General features: G+C 45.8%; 1 protein-coding gene across 6 annotated transcripts in view; it reads right to left on the bottom strand.

The window, feature by feature from the left end:
- LOC146628390 (uncharacterized) overlaps nucleotides 1-16171 on the bottom strand; it is a 60441-nt gene that overhangs the window by 32031 nt on the left and 12239 nt on the right. For all 6 annotated transcript variants that reach the window (XM_085359491.1, XM_085359494.1, XM_085359496.1 and 3 more), the window contains exons 2-9: nucleotides 13028-13071; nucleotides 12469-12610; nucleotides 11821-11918; nucleotides 10151-10328; nucleotides 7777-7969; nucleotides 5744-5963; nucleotides 4124-4658; nucleotides 556-3267 (exon numbers count right to left, since the gene is read on the bottom strand). In XM_085359491.1, the coding sequence (XP_085215617.1) occupies nucleotides 556-3267; nucleotides 4124-4658; nucleotides 5744-5963; nucleotides 7777-7969; nucleotides 10151-10328; nucleotides 11821-11918; nucleotides 12469-12610; nucleotides 13028-13060 (4111 nt within the window). In that variant the 5' untranslated portion in view covers nucleotides 13061-13071. The remainder of the gene's footprint in view (nucleotides 1-555; nucleotides 3268-4123; nucleotides 4659-5743; nucleotides 5964-7776; nucleotides 7970-10150; nucleotides 10329-11820; nucleotides 11919-12468; nucleotides 12611-13027; nucleotides 13072-16171) is intronic.

The following is a 16171-nucleotide window of genomic DNA, read 5'->3' as shown; positions in this document are numbered from 1 at the left end:
AAATATAAACAGTGCCTCCGAAACCAAGAAAAGCTAATGCTTACCAACACCGCCACCATCACAACACACACACACACACACACACCTTTTTTGGCCTGCTTCCACTCAGTCTCATTAAGAATGGAGGAATGTCATAACTGATGCGTTCCAGTCACTCCTTCATCAGACCAGGAGAGAACTATGGAAGACTTTCACCGTCTCAATCAAGTATTCAACACTATGACTGCTCATGTGACAGCTCTTTCCAACACTAACTTATCTTTTCAAAGAGTAACTAGACCATAGACACACTCTTCAAAGGTTAAAAAGAATTTTAAAGAACATTTATGTCAGTCTAATGAATGTGGAATGAGATATTTTTGCTATGATGATTCTGTTGAAGGAAAGGAAGAGGTTTGTGGGGGAGAGGAGGATGAATGATGGTGACAGGAAGGTGACAAGGACAGGAAATAAAAGAGATCAAAGTGACAATAAGAGACATGAACAAAGATGTGTGGGTGTGTGTGTGTGTGTGTGGGGGGGGGGGGGGGGGGGGGGGTGTGTAGATGGAGTTACCTGTGTGGGATGCATCCTCCACTGTGAGCTTCTCCACTTCTCCTTTCTCCACCGTATCCAGACCTTCAAATACACCATCCTCAAGGTTCACACAGACACAGTCGTGAGCTTCTCTTTGGTTTGTGCCACCGTCAGCTTCAGGATGGCTTGCAGTAAGACTATTGCCATTTGCTGATGACAGAAGTTCAGCTGATTCCACAGGAGCAGTAGTTTCCTGTGGAGTGGGACTAGCTAGGGAAGCTGGGTTACTGGGGATAACAGGAAGTGCTGAACCACTCTGATGTGGCATTATAACCAGCTGTGGCTGGCTCTCCTTTCCTGGAGTGTGAGAGTGTGAGGCTGACAGGTCTGCACAGCACTCACTATCTTCTGATCTATCCTGCCACTCAGCATCTCTGCACTCCACAGAGTGACCGCCGTCTTGATCGGGGATCTCTCTTGTTTGAAAGTGCTGCTGTCCATCTCCCTCTTCAGGACAGGTCAGTGGATTCTGACAGTGGGACTGGCTCTCTCCGTCTGCCTTAGCTGTCATCACCTCTGGCAAAGGTTTGTTATCTTCTTCTTTAGGTGGTGAGTATGTAAAGACTTTGCTGTGCAGACTTTCTTTTTGAATTTCCTCTTTGGGCTGTTTTGGTAACTGAAGAGCTTCAGCACATGAAGGTAGGTCACTGTTAGCCTGATCGTCTCTGTTAGTTATACAAGATATCTCTGCAGAAGGTGCTTCCTCTGCTGTGTGAGCACACACTTGTCCTATAGATGTGATGTGGTTAGTGAGGTGAGAGTGAGAGTGTGCTGCAGGCTGGTTTTCTGTGTCAGCTCTGGCGATCAGCTGTGGAGCCAGCTGTGAGCACTGAGTCGTGCTGAGGCCGACTGCACCGCTCCCCTTAGCTAATGATGGACTGGTTCCTGCTTCTTTGCCAGCACACACTTGACTCTCTGACATATTGTCTAATAAATGTTGGCTAACTTCTATGCTAACCACTGCTGATGCTATTGCTACTGCTACAACAGCTACTGCAGCAGCAACCACATCTTCATCATAGTTCTGCTTCACCGCTCGCCCTCGCTCCATGGAGCACGCCTCTGTGGCACTGTCCTCGTCGCCACTCTGGCTTCTTTCCTCAACTCCTCCCTCTACGCCCACCCACATGTCATGTCTCATTTTCTCCGTGTGCTGCTGACCTCTCAGCATCTCAGGGGCCAAACAATGCTTTAAATATTCCCTTGCAGTGATCTCAGTGCTTCCTTCCTGAATGTGAAGGGGAGCAACATCCGCTCTATCGTCAGCTGGTACAAAAGCAGCTTCTGTGGGACGCACAGATTCAACATGTCCTGCTGGTGTTCCTGTGGGATCCACACAGTGTCCTGGCTTTTCCTCCCTGAGCTCTGTATCCTCCGACTGTTTAACAAATTCCTTTGGATACTTGGAGTTTGCTAACTCGATCTGGATCCCAGACTCTGTGGCTGTACAAGTAACGGTCAGATCATCGTTTGGTGGCAGAGCCTCAAGATCAGCATTATCCGGTGCTGGCTGGACAGGAATGGCAGGCATCTGTGATTCCAGCTCTCCAGGGTCACGTCCTTGTGTTGCCTCCAGCTGCACACTTGTATTTATCTTTATGTCCACCGTACTGACGTCTGCTTCACCGAATTCTGAGCTCACGGTCTCATCCTCCGATGAGTCCTTTCTTCTTTCTGTGTGTGAAGCTGTAACTGGAGTGGAGTGTGCTGTCAGATGCTCAGTGTGACTGAGCTCTTCAGCCATGAAACCAGAGTCTGAGCTTGTAACATCACCGCCAGCTCCATGAGCGCTGCGGGCCTGGATCTCCGTGTGGCCGGGTAGGTGCATGGCATCGTCATCGGCTTCCTGCTTCCGGGCCGGCTCAGAATCAGGGAGGCAGCAATCGTCTGTCCTCCCAGTCTGCGTCTGTGACTGGATGCCGGGGTCTGTTGCTTCTTGGCTTTCTGACTGAATCTCTGTGTGACCCTGAGATTCTGTACTAGAGCAGGAGCTAAGTTTGGCTTCTCCACCTCCTCTCTTCCCCCTCTTCTTTCTCCTGCGTTTTTTGCTCGTTGCTAGTTTTTCTCCTCCCTCTTCAGCGCCTGCTGTTTCACAAATCCTTCTGCTGAAACTTGTCTCTCTGTTACTGGCCTCTTCTCTGTCTCCTTCCACTCCTGCCTTCTCCCAGTCTGACCTAACTTCCTCCTCTCGCTGCACTTCCCGTCTTTGTGCGTGTGGCCCATGTGACAGCGCTGGCAGGTTTCCAGCAGCATGTGACTGACTAGGAGCTGCAGACAGAGCCTGCTCTAACAGCTGTGGAGAACTAAGACCTAAAGCTTGAGGTGAGCTCGCATCGCAGTTTCTCTTCTGTGTCACTCCTTGCTCCAGTTGTCCGGGGATTCTCTCACCCGTGGTGCCACTGTCGTACCAGACTGACTGCGAGTTCACTTCTGTTCTCCCGGAATCTTCACTGGAAACTTGTCCGAAGTTTTCTTCCTCATACCAGATGGTTTTTCCGGCTGCTTCTGGTCCCATTATGCTTCCGGTCCAGCCTCCATCCCGCCATAGCACTCTCCTGCCTTTCCTTTCAGCATGTGTGGACTCGGGGCTGGCTCCCGGGTCAGATGAAGGACTTTTCTCCATAGTGCCGACTGGGCTTGGCTCCTCTTGCTCTGTCTGACTGTCCTGGGACTGCTCCTGACCCATGGCCACTGAAAGGAGACGAGCAGATTAGGGACTGCAGAACAAACAGGTCTATCACAGCTTAACTCTTAACTCTTACTCATCAAATGGATTACTCTGATCTGGATCACACACCCAGGCCAGACATTACACACCACAGCTGCATGCCGAACACATGAAACAGTCCCTGACCTGCCAGCTCAGGTCTGTGATGTCAGATGGAGCGGTTAATAGTTTGTTGAACCCCGCCTAAAACAGACACACTGCATCTACAGCAGTGAGAACAGGCCTGACACAGACTACCTGCAACGCTGTGATAAACCGCAACTTCAGACAGAGGCGAGCAGACTGATGATGAGCTGGGATGGATTTCTGACTGACCTGCTGAGCCTCATTTTCCTTCCTTCATGTATCTGAGACTGCAGCAGGTTTTGTCTTTAGTGATGATGACACAATCCCTACACAACAACGCCGCCTTAAAGAACTCATCTTTAATGTGAGCTAACAAACAACCACCGGGCTCCTTCAGCTCTGTGGAGTTCGGATCTTACTGCTCATCGTGTCTCTATCTGAGCAAGCTGTTTGCAGAGGAAACAGGACCAAACACACACACCTCAGAAAAAACCTCATAAACATGAAAAAGCTCAGATAATGTGTTTGTATGCACGTTTTCATCAAACAGCAGTTTGCACAGATGCACAGATGTCTCGTTTGTTACTCTTTGAGTCTTTAAGTAACTGAACAGCCAGAAACTCACAAGCTCATCGTTCCTTTTCTTCTCGTCTCTACACAGCCTGCACTTGTTGTTAAAGAGCGTTTCGTTTTTGCACACACCTCAGACGACGCACAGCACAATAAAGTTGTGTATTCAGTTACAGGACGTACCTGTCCCATCTGCAGCTGATTCCACTGTGATTTCTGCGCTGACACTTTGTGTGTCTCTTCCTGTCTTTGACACCAGCTTACGCATCAGCAGCTCCACTTCCTGTTTCTGGTCTTCCTGTTTATCTACGACACTGGCCGTAGGCAAGGCAACCACCTTCCTGCCAGCACACTTCCTTTCAACACCTGGTCCCAATACTGGCCTTATGGGTGATGGAGTTTCTTGTGTTCCTCCGACATTAGTCACGGTCGCCACTGCTCGTTGTCTTGGTGAGAGAGTTCCACTTCCTGTTGCTGTGCGAGGCCTCCGTGCACTTTCTCGGCTCTGGTTTCCTGAAGACTCTGCTGCAGGTCTTGTGACTTTGGCGGTTCTCTTTTTGTTTTTCTTGTTCCTCCCAGTGCGGGCAGCTGCTGTGCCCTGGTGTTCCCACCCTTTTTCCTCTCTTTGACAAAGACCTCCACTGGTACAGGATGTTTGACTGACAGCAGCCGAGTCGTCCCCTTGTGTTCTCTCCTCCAGCGAGTGGAAGCCTGAACTCTGAAAAAAGGAAAAGAAATACAAATGAATCGTATATGGAAACATGCAGAAATGACCCACGAAGCAGTTTAGCACATCGTTTGTTCAGTATGCGTGAAAGACAACATTAGCAGATGGATGGCTGTTACCCGAACGGGTGATCGAAGCTAATCTCAAAACTAACAAAAGAGTGACGTACAAAAGAGATGATCTGTCACAGCCATCAGTGCCTACAACTGCTGATAGTCATACAGCTCACTCACTCATTAAGGAAACGAAGGCTTCGCATGCCTACCACAGCAACCCACTGTATGTGGAACTGATCCCTACACTGCAAACAAGCTATCTTGGCTATCCACTCACATGTTCAGGCCAGCCATGAACTGTCAGGTGAGCTGCATAAAGTAGGTTTAAAACCTGAAGAAGAAAGGAGACACTTATGGGAATTTTAATTTCATTTGGCCTTCACTCCTCTGGCTCACAGACCTGCAGGAAACAGCAGGTCACAGTCCAGCGTCTCACTCTTCTGGTCTGACTGTGACACCTGCTGGCTGGGACAAAGTGCTCTGTTACTTCAAGCTTTCCTGTAAGGTTTTCCACTGGGTGGATGTTATCACTTCATGGAAATCATGACGCATGCCACATATGCCACACCTGTGCAGTATAAACAGTTTAACGCTCCTCTGCTGGTCACCTGTCTAGGACAGCTGGCTCTGTATTAGCAGCAAAGCCCATATTTATGCAAGCTCACGTTGTATCCTGGAAATGATGCAGATGCATGTGTGAGCACGTTGAGCCCTGGGAGTTTCCCTTTGACCTCATTATCCCATTGTCATATTACAGACACTGCTTAATAGCATCGCTACTCACCAAGTTACCCTATAAAAAGTTCACACACACACACACACACACACACACACACACACACACACACACACACACACACACACAGCTATGACAATTAGAATCTAAATACAATAATGAATGAAAGCCTCATGCAGCTACAAAGTAGCAAAGAAACAAGCCAAATTCCATCAGCAGCCAGGAACAGGAAAGAGCTGCAAAAGTCTTTCTGCACACTGTGACTGTTGATGTTATCTACTCACCACGGTGGATTTGTGACCCTCCATCAGCCTCCTCAGCTCCATCACTTCCTCTGGTAAACAGCAGCGCCCCCTGCTGTCTGTCCCTGTGTCCCCCTCCCTCTGGAGGAGGAAGGTTAGGGTGTAGGTACCTACACTGGCATGGTACTGAAACACTTGACCTTTGGGGTAAACCTGCAGTGTCTCCTCAGCTTCCGCTTGAACATCTGGGAGCGTTGCATAGCTGCAATGACAACAACAACAAAAAATGAGTTTTCTTGGTTTCCTCTGTAGCGCACGTGCACAGATCCAGATACCAGGATAACAGGAAACACAGAGAAATACAACCCCAGGGCTCCTACCTGTTCACAGGAATGATTAGAACAGAAAGTAAAGTCACAACGAGGGAGGAGCTGAATCAGGAAACTGTGCAAGAGCTCAAATAAAGACACACTTCACCTCCTGTCTCTGAGACACACAACTCATCCATGCCCTCCCTAAAGAGGAGGAGCCCTAACCATGCAGCCAGATCACATCACAGAGCTCAAAGCTACTGATACACACACACACACAGACACACACACTTCGATGTGTTGTGCTCTTCTCAGGGACAAAATGAATGCCTCATGTTTCTGTGAACTCTGCCAGCTCCCTCCCTCTGATTCAAACACACAAACATTTTCCAGGAACTTGGAACGTTGCTGCTGGGACAGGATCTGATCTCTAACTCTCTAACAGGGGCCCAAACATGTTGATGTCATGTATGTATGTATGTATGTTTTGTGTTTGGGAGAGCGGGGTCTTGCATCTACTGCTCGTCTCTTTCCTAGCACTGACTTTCTGACCCCATCAACAGGAAATCACAATCACCTGCTCTCTGATGCCTGCTGCAGGTGTCTGTCTGTTTTATATGCTGCTATTGTTGTTGTACAGTCATCTGCAATACTGCCACCTACTGGGCTAGTATATGTGTATTTAGTTCTGCTGTTCTGTGCAAAAATGACGCCCTGCTCTCTGATGAATGTGCTGGGGGATAAAAGTTCTGGGTACTGTGTGTGTTTGAACACAGCTATGAACACATCATTGTCACCACGGCTTACTGCCTCACAGCCACAATGGCACTCGTGCATACACTGTGGTAACTGTGGCCTGGAAAACAGATGTTTCGAAAATGAAAAACAGTAAGGTGGGGCAACGGCACAGTTTTAGGTGGGGTTTGTTTCCTCCGAACAGTCATTTAATGCAACGCTTCAGTTCACCTGCAGACATCCAGCTGCACCGTCTCGTCCTCATCGGTGACAGAGCTGTGAGAGGCCTGGGCACACAGCAGCAAACACACAGCACCCAACTGTGTCCTCAGCTGCTACAGTCTTTGCACCACCCATTCAGTAAAGCTGCTGAGGCTTTGAAAAGGGACCCAACACTTCATCCAAAGCATGAGCTAAAAACACTAACATCATCTCTAGCTAGCATCTGTGGTGCTGCACATATTCACTGGATCCCTTTTAAATATATTAGGAGCTTGTTAGTGGAGCTCAACAGGACAATAGGATTAGTGGCCACACTGAAGACTGAGGGCAGCAGCGATGAACACACTGACCGATCACAACACAGGACAAAACACACACACTGGTGCCTTTCAGCTCCCAATGGTGGCCACCAAAGTTTTCATGCCTTTAAAAATACTAATAAAAATAAGAATAATCTCCATATTTCTCTGGCACTGAATGCAAACCAGATTTACTGAACACAGTTCTATTTCTATTCAGTTTTATTCACAGCAGCAGTTACCTCAACACACTCTGTATTGTAAAGACCCACAGAGAAACCCCAACAATCAAAAACCACATTTGAGCAAGCATTCGGCAGCAGTGGGAAGGAAAAACTCACTTTTAACAGGAAGAACCCTCAGGGAGGGGCAGCCAACTGGACCCCTGTTGTGTGCCGGAGTGTGTACAGAAGAGTGCAGAATGTTGTCACTGTGTTTCAGTTCAAAAGCTTCTTGATAAACTCGGAGCTTTAACCTCAGTTAGTACCCGTTAATGAGCAGTACTCACTGTGTGAAGAGCTCCAGAAGTGGCTGCTTCCCTCTGCTCTTTGCAAGACATGCTGGAGCTGAACCCTGAGTGTTCGTCCTTCGCAATGCCTCCTTCCCTGCGGGCTGCTGCAGGAGGAATGTTGGTGCCGTCTTCAGACCATGACTGGCTGCGAGCTGCAGCAGGCTGGAGGGCTGCTGGTGCTCACACACAGCTGGAGAAGAAGAAACGAGAGAAAATGTGATGGTTGGATTCAACTGAAAACAGAACAGCTCCTGGTGGACAGAGAAGAATAGAGTAAGGGTGGCTGTAGCTCAGAAGTTAGAGCACGTCATCTGCTAATTGGAAGGTTGGTGGTTTGATTCCTGGCTGCTCCAATCTGCATCCCAAATATCAGCCTGCGTGCCAAAGTTGGGCAACATACTAACAACCTAAAGTTGTTCCATGAACATCTGTGAATGTTAGAAAGCACTCTTATAGAAACATGTGCTTGGGTGAATGAGGCATTTTGTATAAAACGCTTTGAGTGCTCTGATAGAAATGCACCATATAAGAGCCGGCCCATTTACCACTAACTCTGTATCTTTAAGAGACGTGTGTGTGATGAAATGTCTGAAAACAACAAGCAGAAATAGTGAAAAGGAAATGTATGTGGGTCATGTAGCAGTGCTTAGAGCATCAGGGGGGCTGCCAAACAGCAGCAGAAACAGACTTGCCTCATATTTAGTGGACCTAAAAGGCTTCATGAAATGTTTAAAGCTTCAGTGGGCAGAAAAGTACAAACACTAAACCAATGCTGACTTAGACCGTAGTGAAGATTATAACAGCAATTTGGTGCTGACTGGAAGTCACGCAGCAGGACACGGCGCTCCGCTCAACAGTGACGTTCAGTGTAAACAAGGAGAACAACGGTGCTTTTGTCTCCATTCATTCAAACTTTCATTATTAAAGCTACAAAATCATCCAACGAACCATCTGACGTTAGAGAAATCTCACTGTTAATGGCAAAGTTGAAGTATTTCGGTAGGAAAACCTGATTCATGCATCCAAGATAATTCACGCACATTCATCATGTGTAACAAGCTTGGAGCACGCAGGTGGAATTCATTGTGCACGCTCTGCACGACTGTCATGAAGTGAGTTGGGTGATTCTGAAGAGTCCTTAGTGAGCTGTGTGTGACGTTTGAGGACCACTGCTGGTGCTGTAACACAGAAAAACCTGCTAGCTCTGCTTGTGTTTACTGTTATAAACAGAGACTTTTCCTTCTGGCAGAGTGACACGCAGACTGACTGAACACGACTCAAACCTCTGTTTGCATTCTCCTCAGCCTGCTCTTGTGACCTTTTATAGAAACAAGTCTAAAAGTTTAGCTTTATTATCCAAGTGGCCTCCAACTAGGCCTTCACTGCAGTCCCTGAGTCCCTCTGGACAGTGTGTGTGCTGCTGGTATTTGGATTATTTTAATGTAATTATCTATTAAATAATATAGTTTCAAGTGCAGTTCAAGTGCTAACAGACCATATGAAAAGGCTGTGCTTCAGTTTTGGTGGATGTTAGCAGTTATCTGTGATGCATTCATACAGCCCATGAATGCAGCTCATTAAAATCTCCATCCTCTTATCGCAGTATGGAGACTTCTGGCCACAAAATTAAGATGATACCAGCTCAAGTTTTTAAAAAGCTAACTTCACAAACCCATGGCTGCGGCTACTCTATGTCCATATCTTCTTCATAGGTTACCAATGAGCTGTGGGTGCAGATTACAGCCACAGGACTTCTGTGAAGTTGCACAGCACTGGGTGTGAGCCACCAACCACAATGGCACCTGCACACCACCACAGGGAGACATTCTGTCCAGCTGGGAGGAGAGCACAGGCAGACAAAGATTATGCTGCAGGGATTACATACCCCTTATAATCTGGAAGCACATGGGCTCCCCATGGAGAGGAAGTAGCTTGTGGGTGGGACACCTGGTCTTCTTTGGTTAAGTGCTATGTTGGTGCATACTGAGATAAAACCCCTGTGCTAAAAGATGTATGAGGATCACAAGGTTCAGCTTCCTCAGACCGCCGTGGCTGCTAATCAAACGTGTGTAGTGCATGTCTGCAGGTGGAACCAGATAAACCTTCATAATATTCTGCTAAACATTCTGAAGCTGGGACGCTGTGTTGTGGGTTCTGGCTCGGCACCTTGGTGAATACAAAAAAATTAAATAGCAAACCTTTAAAATTACACAATATGCAAATGCCATCTGAGCTGGAAAAATCCGTCACCATCTGAGAACTGGAAGAAGACTGACCCTGCAGGGGCAGCCTGTACCTGTCTGTTCTCAACCTCTTCCAGGTGAGGCTGACTCTCACTGCAGTAGTTTGCACAGAAATCATGCTCACTCACCAGGGCAGCTGCTCCAAAATGAAGCGACATCCATCCGTGTGTCGGGTCTGTTCGTGTCCGTCACTGTGACCGTTCCCTTCTGCACATCTGTGTGTGTGCTGCAGGGTGCTTGTGGTGCAGTCCTGCGGTGAGGCTGGCTGACATGCTTCAGGGCCAGGCTCTCAGCTTCCTCTGGACTCTACCACACAAACAGAGGCACACTGCTGAGCACTTCTTCAAAACTCTCAATTTCTGAGTTTCCTTCTAAATACCAGCAGCTTCAGGACCCCTCTGTCTCTTCTCACTCACCTGCTCCCGGTTCAGTAGGAATGCTTCTGTGTGCTGCACACCACACACTGCAGTCATCATTCAGATACACTCCTACAGGCTCTTTGTCAAACCTGTCAATTGTCAACTCAAGTACATCTGCTCACATCTGCCTGTTTCCTCACAGGGATGTGTGTCACACAGCTTTCTGCTGCCTAATCATCATTCTTAAACAGGATGAACAAAAAAACATCACCCTCCATTGTGGAAACTGCAAACATGACCTGCAGCACACACTCATCACACACATGTCACAAAGGTGCCCCATGCTCCCAAACTGTGGTACCTATATTATTTTATAATATATATATATTTTAAGAAATCCTTAACCATAAGATCCCTGAAACTGAATTTGTACTAGGTTTTATCTTGCTTGAGAAACAAAGTATGTTTGTTTTTACACCAGCCAATAGGGTACAGGTTTACTAGCATAGCCTCCTGACATCTGACCCACATTAAACTCATGGACTGAACACACACCCACAACCACCTACGCACACACAATGGACAAAAACAAACAAATGGCCAACTGTACCCTCATACACACAATAATAACATGGACTGAACCACCACTCACAACCACTTGCACTTTATATAGCCTCTGTACATTCTGTACAATACGATAATTATAATTCTACAACTGTTTACAACTGTTTATAACTTGCATAGTTCATATTTCTGTATAGTTTTCATATTTATATCCTGTTCATAGCCTGTACAAAGCTTGTACACCCACTACAGCCTGTACATACTTATAGTTATAGCATATTCATAACATACGGTACCTTCATATCGTGTACATTGTAACATACCCATAATAGACCCATATTTTGTACCCTCATACCTATAACAGACCCATTTCTGTAATATATCTATATTACTGCTAATATATATTTTGTAATATATCTATATTACTGCTAATATATATTTTGTAATATATCTATATTATGGCTAAAGTTAACTTTCTGGATGGATGCAAACTCTGCTCTGTCTCAGTCTCAGTGCACACAGTCTGAGAACTGAGTTGTTAATAATGTCCCTTGATGGAGGTTTCAGTCAGGTATACTTGTAGTTGTGGGTGGCAGTCATTAATAAGTAATAATCATATTAGAAATAAAACTGGCTCATGTGTACGTCAGGATTGTAAACAGGCCTGCCGCCTCACAGTGCTGACTGCTTTCTTCAACATATGAAGACATCTGCCGCTCTCTGTTGTCAGGCACGTACAATCCAAACTTTAACACTCTTGTGCTCATATTGGAAGTGATCAGTTGCTGCAATAGTCTCACATCATTTCCATCCATCCCACCAGTCACATGACATCATGACAGGGCTGAACCAAAGGAGCTCTTTAATGCTGTTACCTGTATAAAGGAGAAGGTCTGCTGCGAGTGTGTGTCCACTGATCCATCAGGGCGAGCCAAACACAGTGTCACCAAGACCTGTTCACACACATTATGGCCTACACACACACACACACACACACACACACACACACACACACACACACACACACACACACACAGTCAGTTTCTGGCAGGTGATCTACATGCAGAGAACCTGATACGTGATGTGTGCTAATGTGTGATCTATGGGTGGAGTTGTCAGCAGCACATCAACAAAACCATCAAAATTATCACTCACTCACCAACAAGTTATCTACCTCAGTTCATCCATAAGACAATTAAAGAGTAAACAAATTCACTAAAGCATGAAGTATGAAGAACTGAGTACAGGAGTCTGCACTGTGAGTCTGTACAGATGGTCCCAGGCTCCAGATCCCAACCTAACGGAGCTCAAGTCTGGATTAGTGGAACCAACACAGGACTGCTTCAGTGGACGGTGAAAGCAGGAGGGCTCTGTAGCAGCTCCACTCATGTGAACACACATACTTTCATCCACCTGCAAAACTTCTGCACTCTCTGTTCTGGTATTTCAAAAATCCACTCAACCAGCCGCGCGAGTGTGAGTGTGTGCATGTGCATGCATGTGTACATGTGTGTGTGTTATACCTGGACACATGGCCTGCAGTGTGACATGACTCACTCGCAGTGTACTGCTCACGTGCCTTTGTGTAGACCCAGAGAAAATCAGGTAAAAGTCTGCTTCCTTCTCTTCGTCCTCATCAAGCTGCACTGTCAGCACACAGTCTCCCTGACAGAAAACAGTGTCACAAACATGGCATCGGCGATTGACTGCAGCAATGCTCACAGATTGCTGAGAGTCAGCAAACACTACCTCACATCAGCTACTCTATCACAGATGATAGATGGAAAAACAGACCTATAAGTTTGGAAAACGCCTGTATGGCTGAAGCTAGATGATGTTTTCAAATGGTATGGCCCCTGTGCTTCACAAAAGGAACCTCACTCGAAACAGAAATGATGGCATGTGACAGATCTGGGTCTGTGCCATCTGCTGACTGTTTGGTAGTGAAGTGTGTTAGCATATTTGCTAATCGGCTGGCTAGCTGGTGTTTAAAGTGCATTTGCCACACCAGGCAAGTTTAATAAGACATTCTAGCTCCTTTACAGCTCATTATGATGCCTTATAAAAACAACAGATACTTACATAAAGCAGAGCTTCCCGTGGATTCAGTTTCATGGTGTCAGACACTAGAAGAAGAGGCAAAGCAGAGATGTAACATTCACAGTGCCAGAGGAAATACACCAGGAAGTATACCAGATCTGCAACATGAAAGGTCTGAAACAGCTGAAGTGAAAAACAGTTATCTTCTCATGAAAATGACATGCTAGGATGTGTTCGCTGACAAACTGTATTTTCATCATCGTCCACACATTACATACATGCTTGATGAAGCTGTGTGCAAAGACTGTAACATCTTGCCACCCTCTTACACACTGCTGCAGTTTTTTCAGGGATGCGCCAACTGAAACTCTGAACCAACACAGCACATAAAGGTACTTGCATTTAGTTTTTTTATATTCAGAGGCCAAGATCAAGGCAACACAGAGGAAAGTTGCTATATGCTGCATGCCAGTGAACAAGACATCTACTCACTGATCCACACCATGAGGATCATAACATTGGAATGTCATTCAGACTGGGGAAATGTATCGGTAGCAAAGGGAGGGAAGGTAATCAGACTGTACTACCAGAAGGCAAAACCGCAGACATTGAGACAATCCAGCACGTAACAGCAGGGTGCAAGATGCCAGGAGGGCAGGGCATACATGGAATGCCATAACCAAGGCCGGTAGTGTATACAGAAACATCCGTGCCGAGTAAGGCCTGGAAGTCAAAATGGGTGGTTGGGAATGACCGAACTAAGATTCTGTGAGACTTCCAGTTACAAACAGACAAACTGGTGATGGTTTACATTTTAGTCTAATCTAAACAAAGTTTAACACACACTGACACACTTCCACGTCCTTTCCTTCAAGTAAACCATGCTGTATGTTCTGTAATAGTGAGATGTTTGCTCAGCCTAACCTGATAAGAGGGTTATGTTTGTTTTTCCAGACGCAAACATTAAATAAGCAGTGGATTCCTAGGAAGTGGAGCATGTGCGATATGTTCTTTCTGTGTGTGCGGAAAAAATATTTTTCTACTTCAGCGTATTATCTTATCTGTTTGAAAAGAAAAACACTTCTTAGCTGTGAATGTTTTGTCTTTGGTTTTTAATATGAGATTTTAGAGTGCTTCATACGCTTCACTATTAGCAGTAGCTGAATTGCTAGAATGAGCAGCAGTTTGAATGTCAGACTACAGGAGTGGCACTGTGACGGCAGCACCATAGTCTGGCACAGTCTGTCACTGTGCAGCAGTGCAGGTGGACAGAGTGTCGCTCAGCACATGGCAAGAACTTGTTGCAGCTTTAACTTGACAATGTAGCAGTCTGCATGACTCACTTACTGTTCAAACCACACTTATTACTGACAAGTGACAGAGACACAAAGCTGCATTCAGCTCTCGTACATGCACTGATTTGGTCAGCCCTTTCACAGACAGGAAGCAGGAAGTCAGAACGAAACAGGGGAATCCTTACACACCCAAAGGACAAGACTATTTCTCTCAGACACACAAACTCACAGACACACAGTCTTTGTATAACAGAGCTTTTTAGAGCCTCTCATTCATGAACTGGTGGGAGGTTTTATCATTACGTCAGGTACTTAACCAAGCTGTAAAGAATCCTGCTGACTGCTCTGTAGCCAAGACAGAAATCTGACATTTTGTCTGTTTAGCAAGGAGTCTTTTTCTCATTGGCTGGCCACAAACGCCAAGCTCTGTTTAACTCTGTCTTTGTCCAACGTCTGAGAGTTGCAGTGAAGCTGTAACATAAAGGAGGACATCAGCAACGCACACTCGCAGCTCTGCTGCATTTTTACATTCAATATTCAGTCTTGCTTGCAGCGATTAATGAGCTCTCACATTCCTGAGCTGAAGAGTTCTGCCCTGAGGCTGATTCATGCTTTCCACTCATGCCACTAGACTTTGGTACCTTAGTGGCAGAGTTCTCCTTTGCTGAACATGAACATCTTTAAAGTCACTTTTAAACTGTTACTCAAGAAATAAATGACAGCTGTCTGTGCTTTCTATATAAAAGCAGCGAGTATTTCTTTAGCATGACAATTTGTGTGTCAATTAGGTTAGTGGGTAAAGAGGCTCGCTCAGTAGAGACTTCTAAGTGGCTAAACCGGATCTTCTTGTCTTTCTGCCTGCAAAGATAATCCTCACCCTCCCATGGATAGATGTATGCATCGTGTGAATGTGTGTATAAATCTGTGTGTGCCTGCTCACACCCCCCATCCCACAGCAGGGGCTCATTAGACATCAATCTGTTCACTGATTCTGCTCTGCAGCTGTCCAAGTACAGACTATCAGCTTTAATTCAAAGGGTTTAACAAAGAACCGAATCAACTCTTTAGGAATTATGGCCATTTTTACAGTCTCCCACTTCCAGAGGCTCAAAAGTAACTGAGCAGTTGATGACAAACTGATTCATGACCCATAAAAGATCTGGAGTCAGTTCTAAGTGTTGAACTTGCATTTGCCATCTGTTCACTGAAACTCGCAGAATGATGGAGAGGAAATGTATGAAGAAAGAAGATTATGATCTAAAGCATCCACATGATCTGTCAGCATGGTGGAGGGAGCATTATGGTATGGGCATGTACGGCTGCCAGTGGAAGCGGGTCACTGGTGTTTGTTGATGATGCGACTCCTGATAGAAGCAGCAGGATGAATTGTGAAGTGTACAGGGCAGCACTCTGCTCACATTTAGACTAATGCTGCAACACTGAGCAGAAAGAGGTTCACAGTTATCACCACAGATGATAACGATCCAAAACAAACTGCAAAAGCAACCCAAGAGAGACTATAATATATCATTTAAAGAAAAAAAGGGTAGACAAATCAGGTAATCTGTGTGTTCTCTGGTTTCTAGTAAAGCTGACCACATTTAAAAATCTGCACATTTCTGGATTTCATAAAGTCTCTTTGGTCGGGTAGAATGACACAGAGAACTTTTTCCCTTTTGGTGGCTCGGGCTTTAGTAACTATTATTTTGTCTGTGTCTATTAATAAGTGTGGACATTAACTTTAATAGAAAAGTCATAATGTCTGCGTTCATATCTCTTGGTAAATATGGAGGTCTAACACTTTTTCGGTTTGAGATTGTGTTGGGTGAGGGTCAGAGGGCAACAGTGGGCTGTAGAAGGTTAAATACACTGTGCAGGTTTAGAATTAAGA

This window comes from Diplotaxodon limnothrissa, linkage group LG7, assembly GCF_057381915.1.
Source record: "Diplotaxodon limnothrissa isolate DT_005_m linkage group LG7, D_limnothrissa_male_GT1.1, whole genome shotgun sequence".
Lineage (NCBI taxonomy): Eukaryota > Metazoa > Chordata > Actinopteri > Cichliformes > Cichlidae > Diplotaxodon > Diplotaxodon limnothrissa.
Note: the sequence above shows the minus strand (reverse complement) of the source record. Positions and strands in the feature narration are given on the sequence as shown.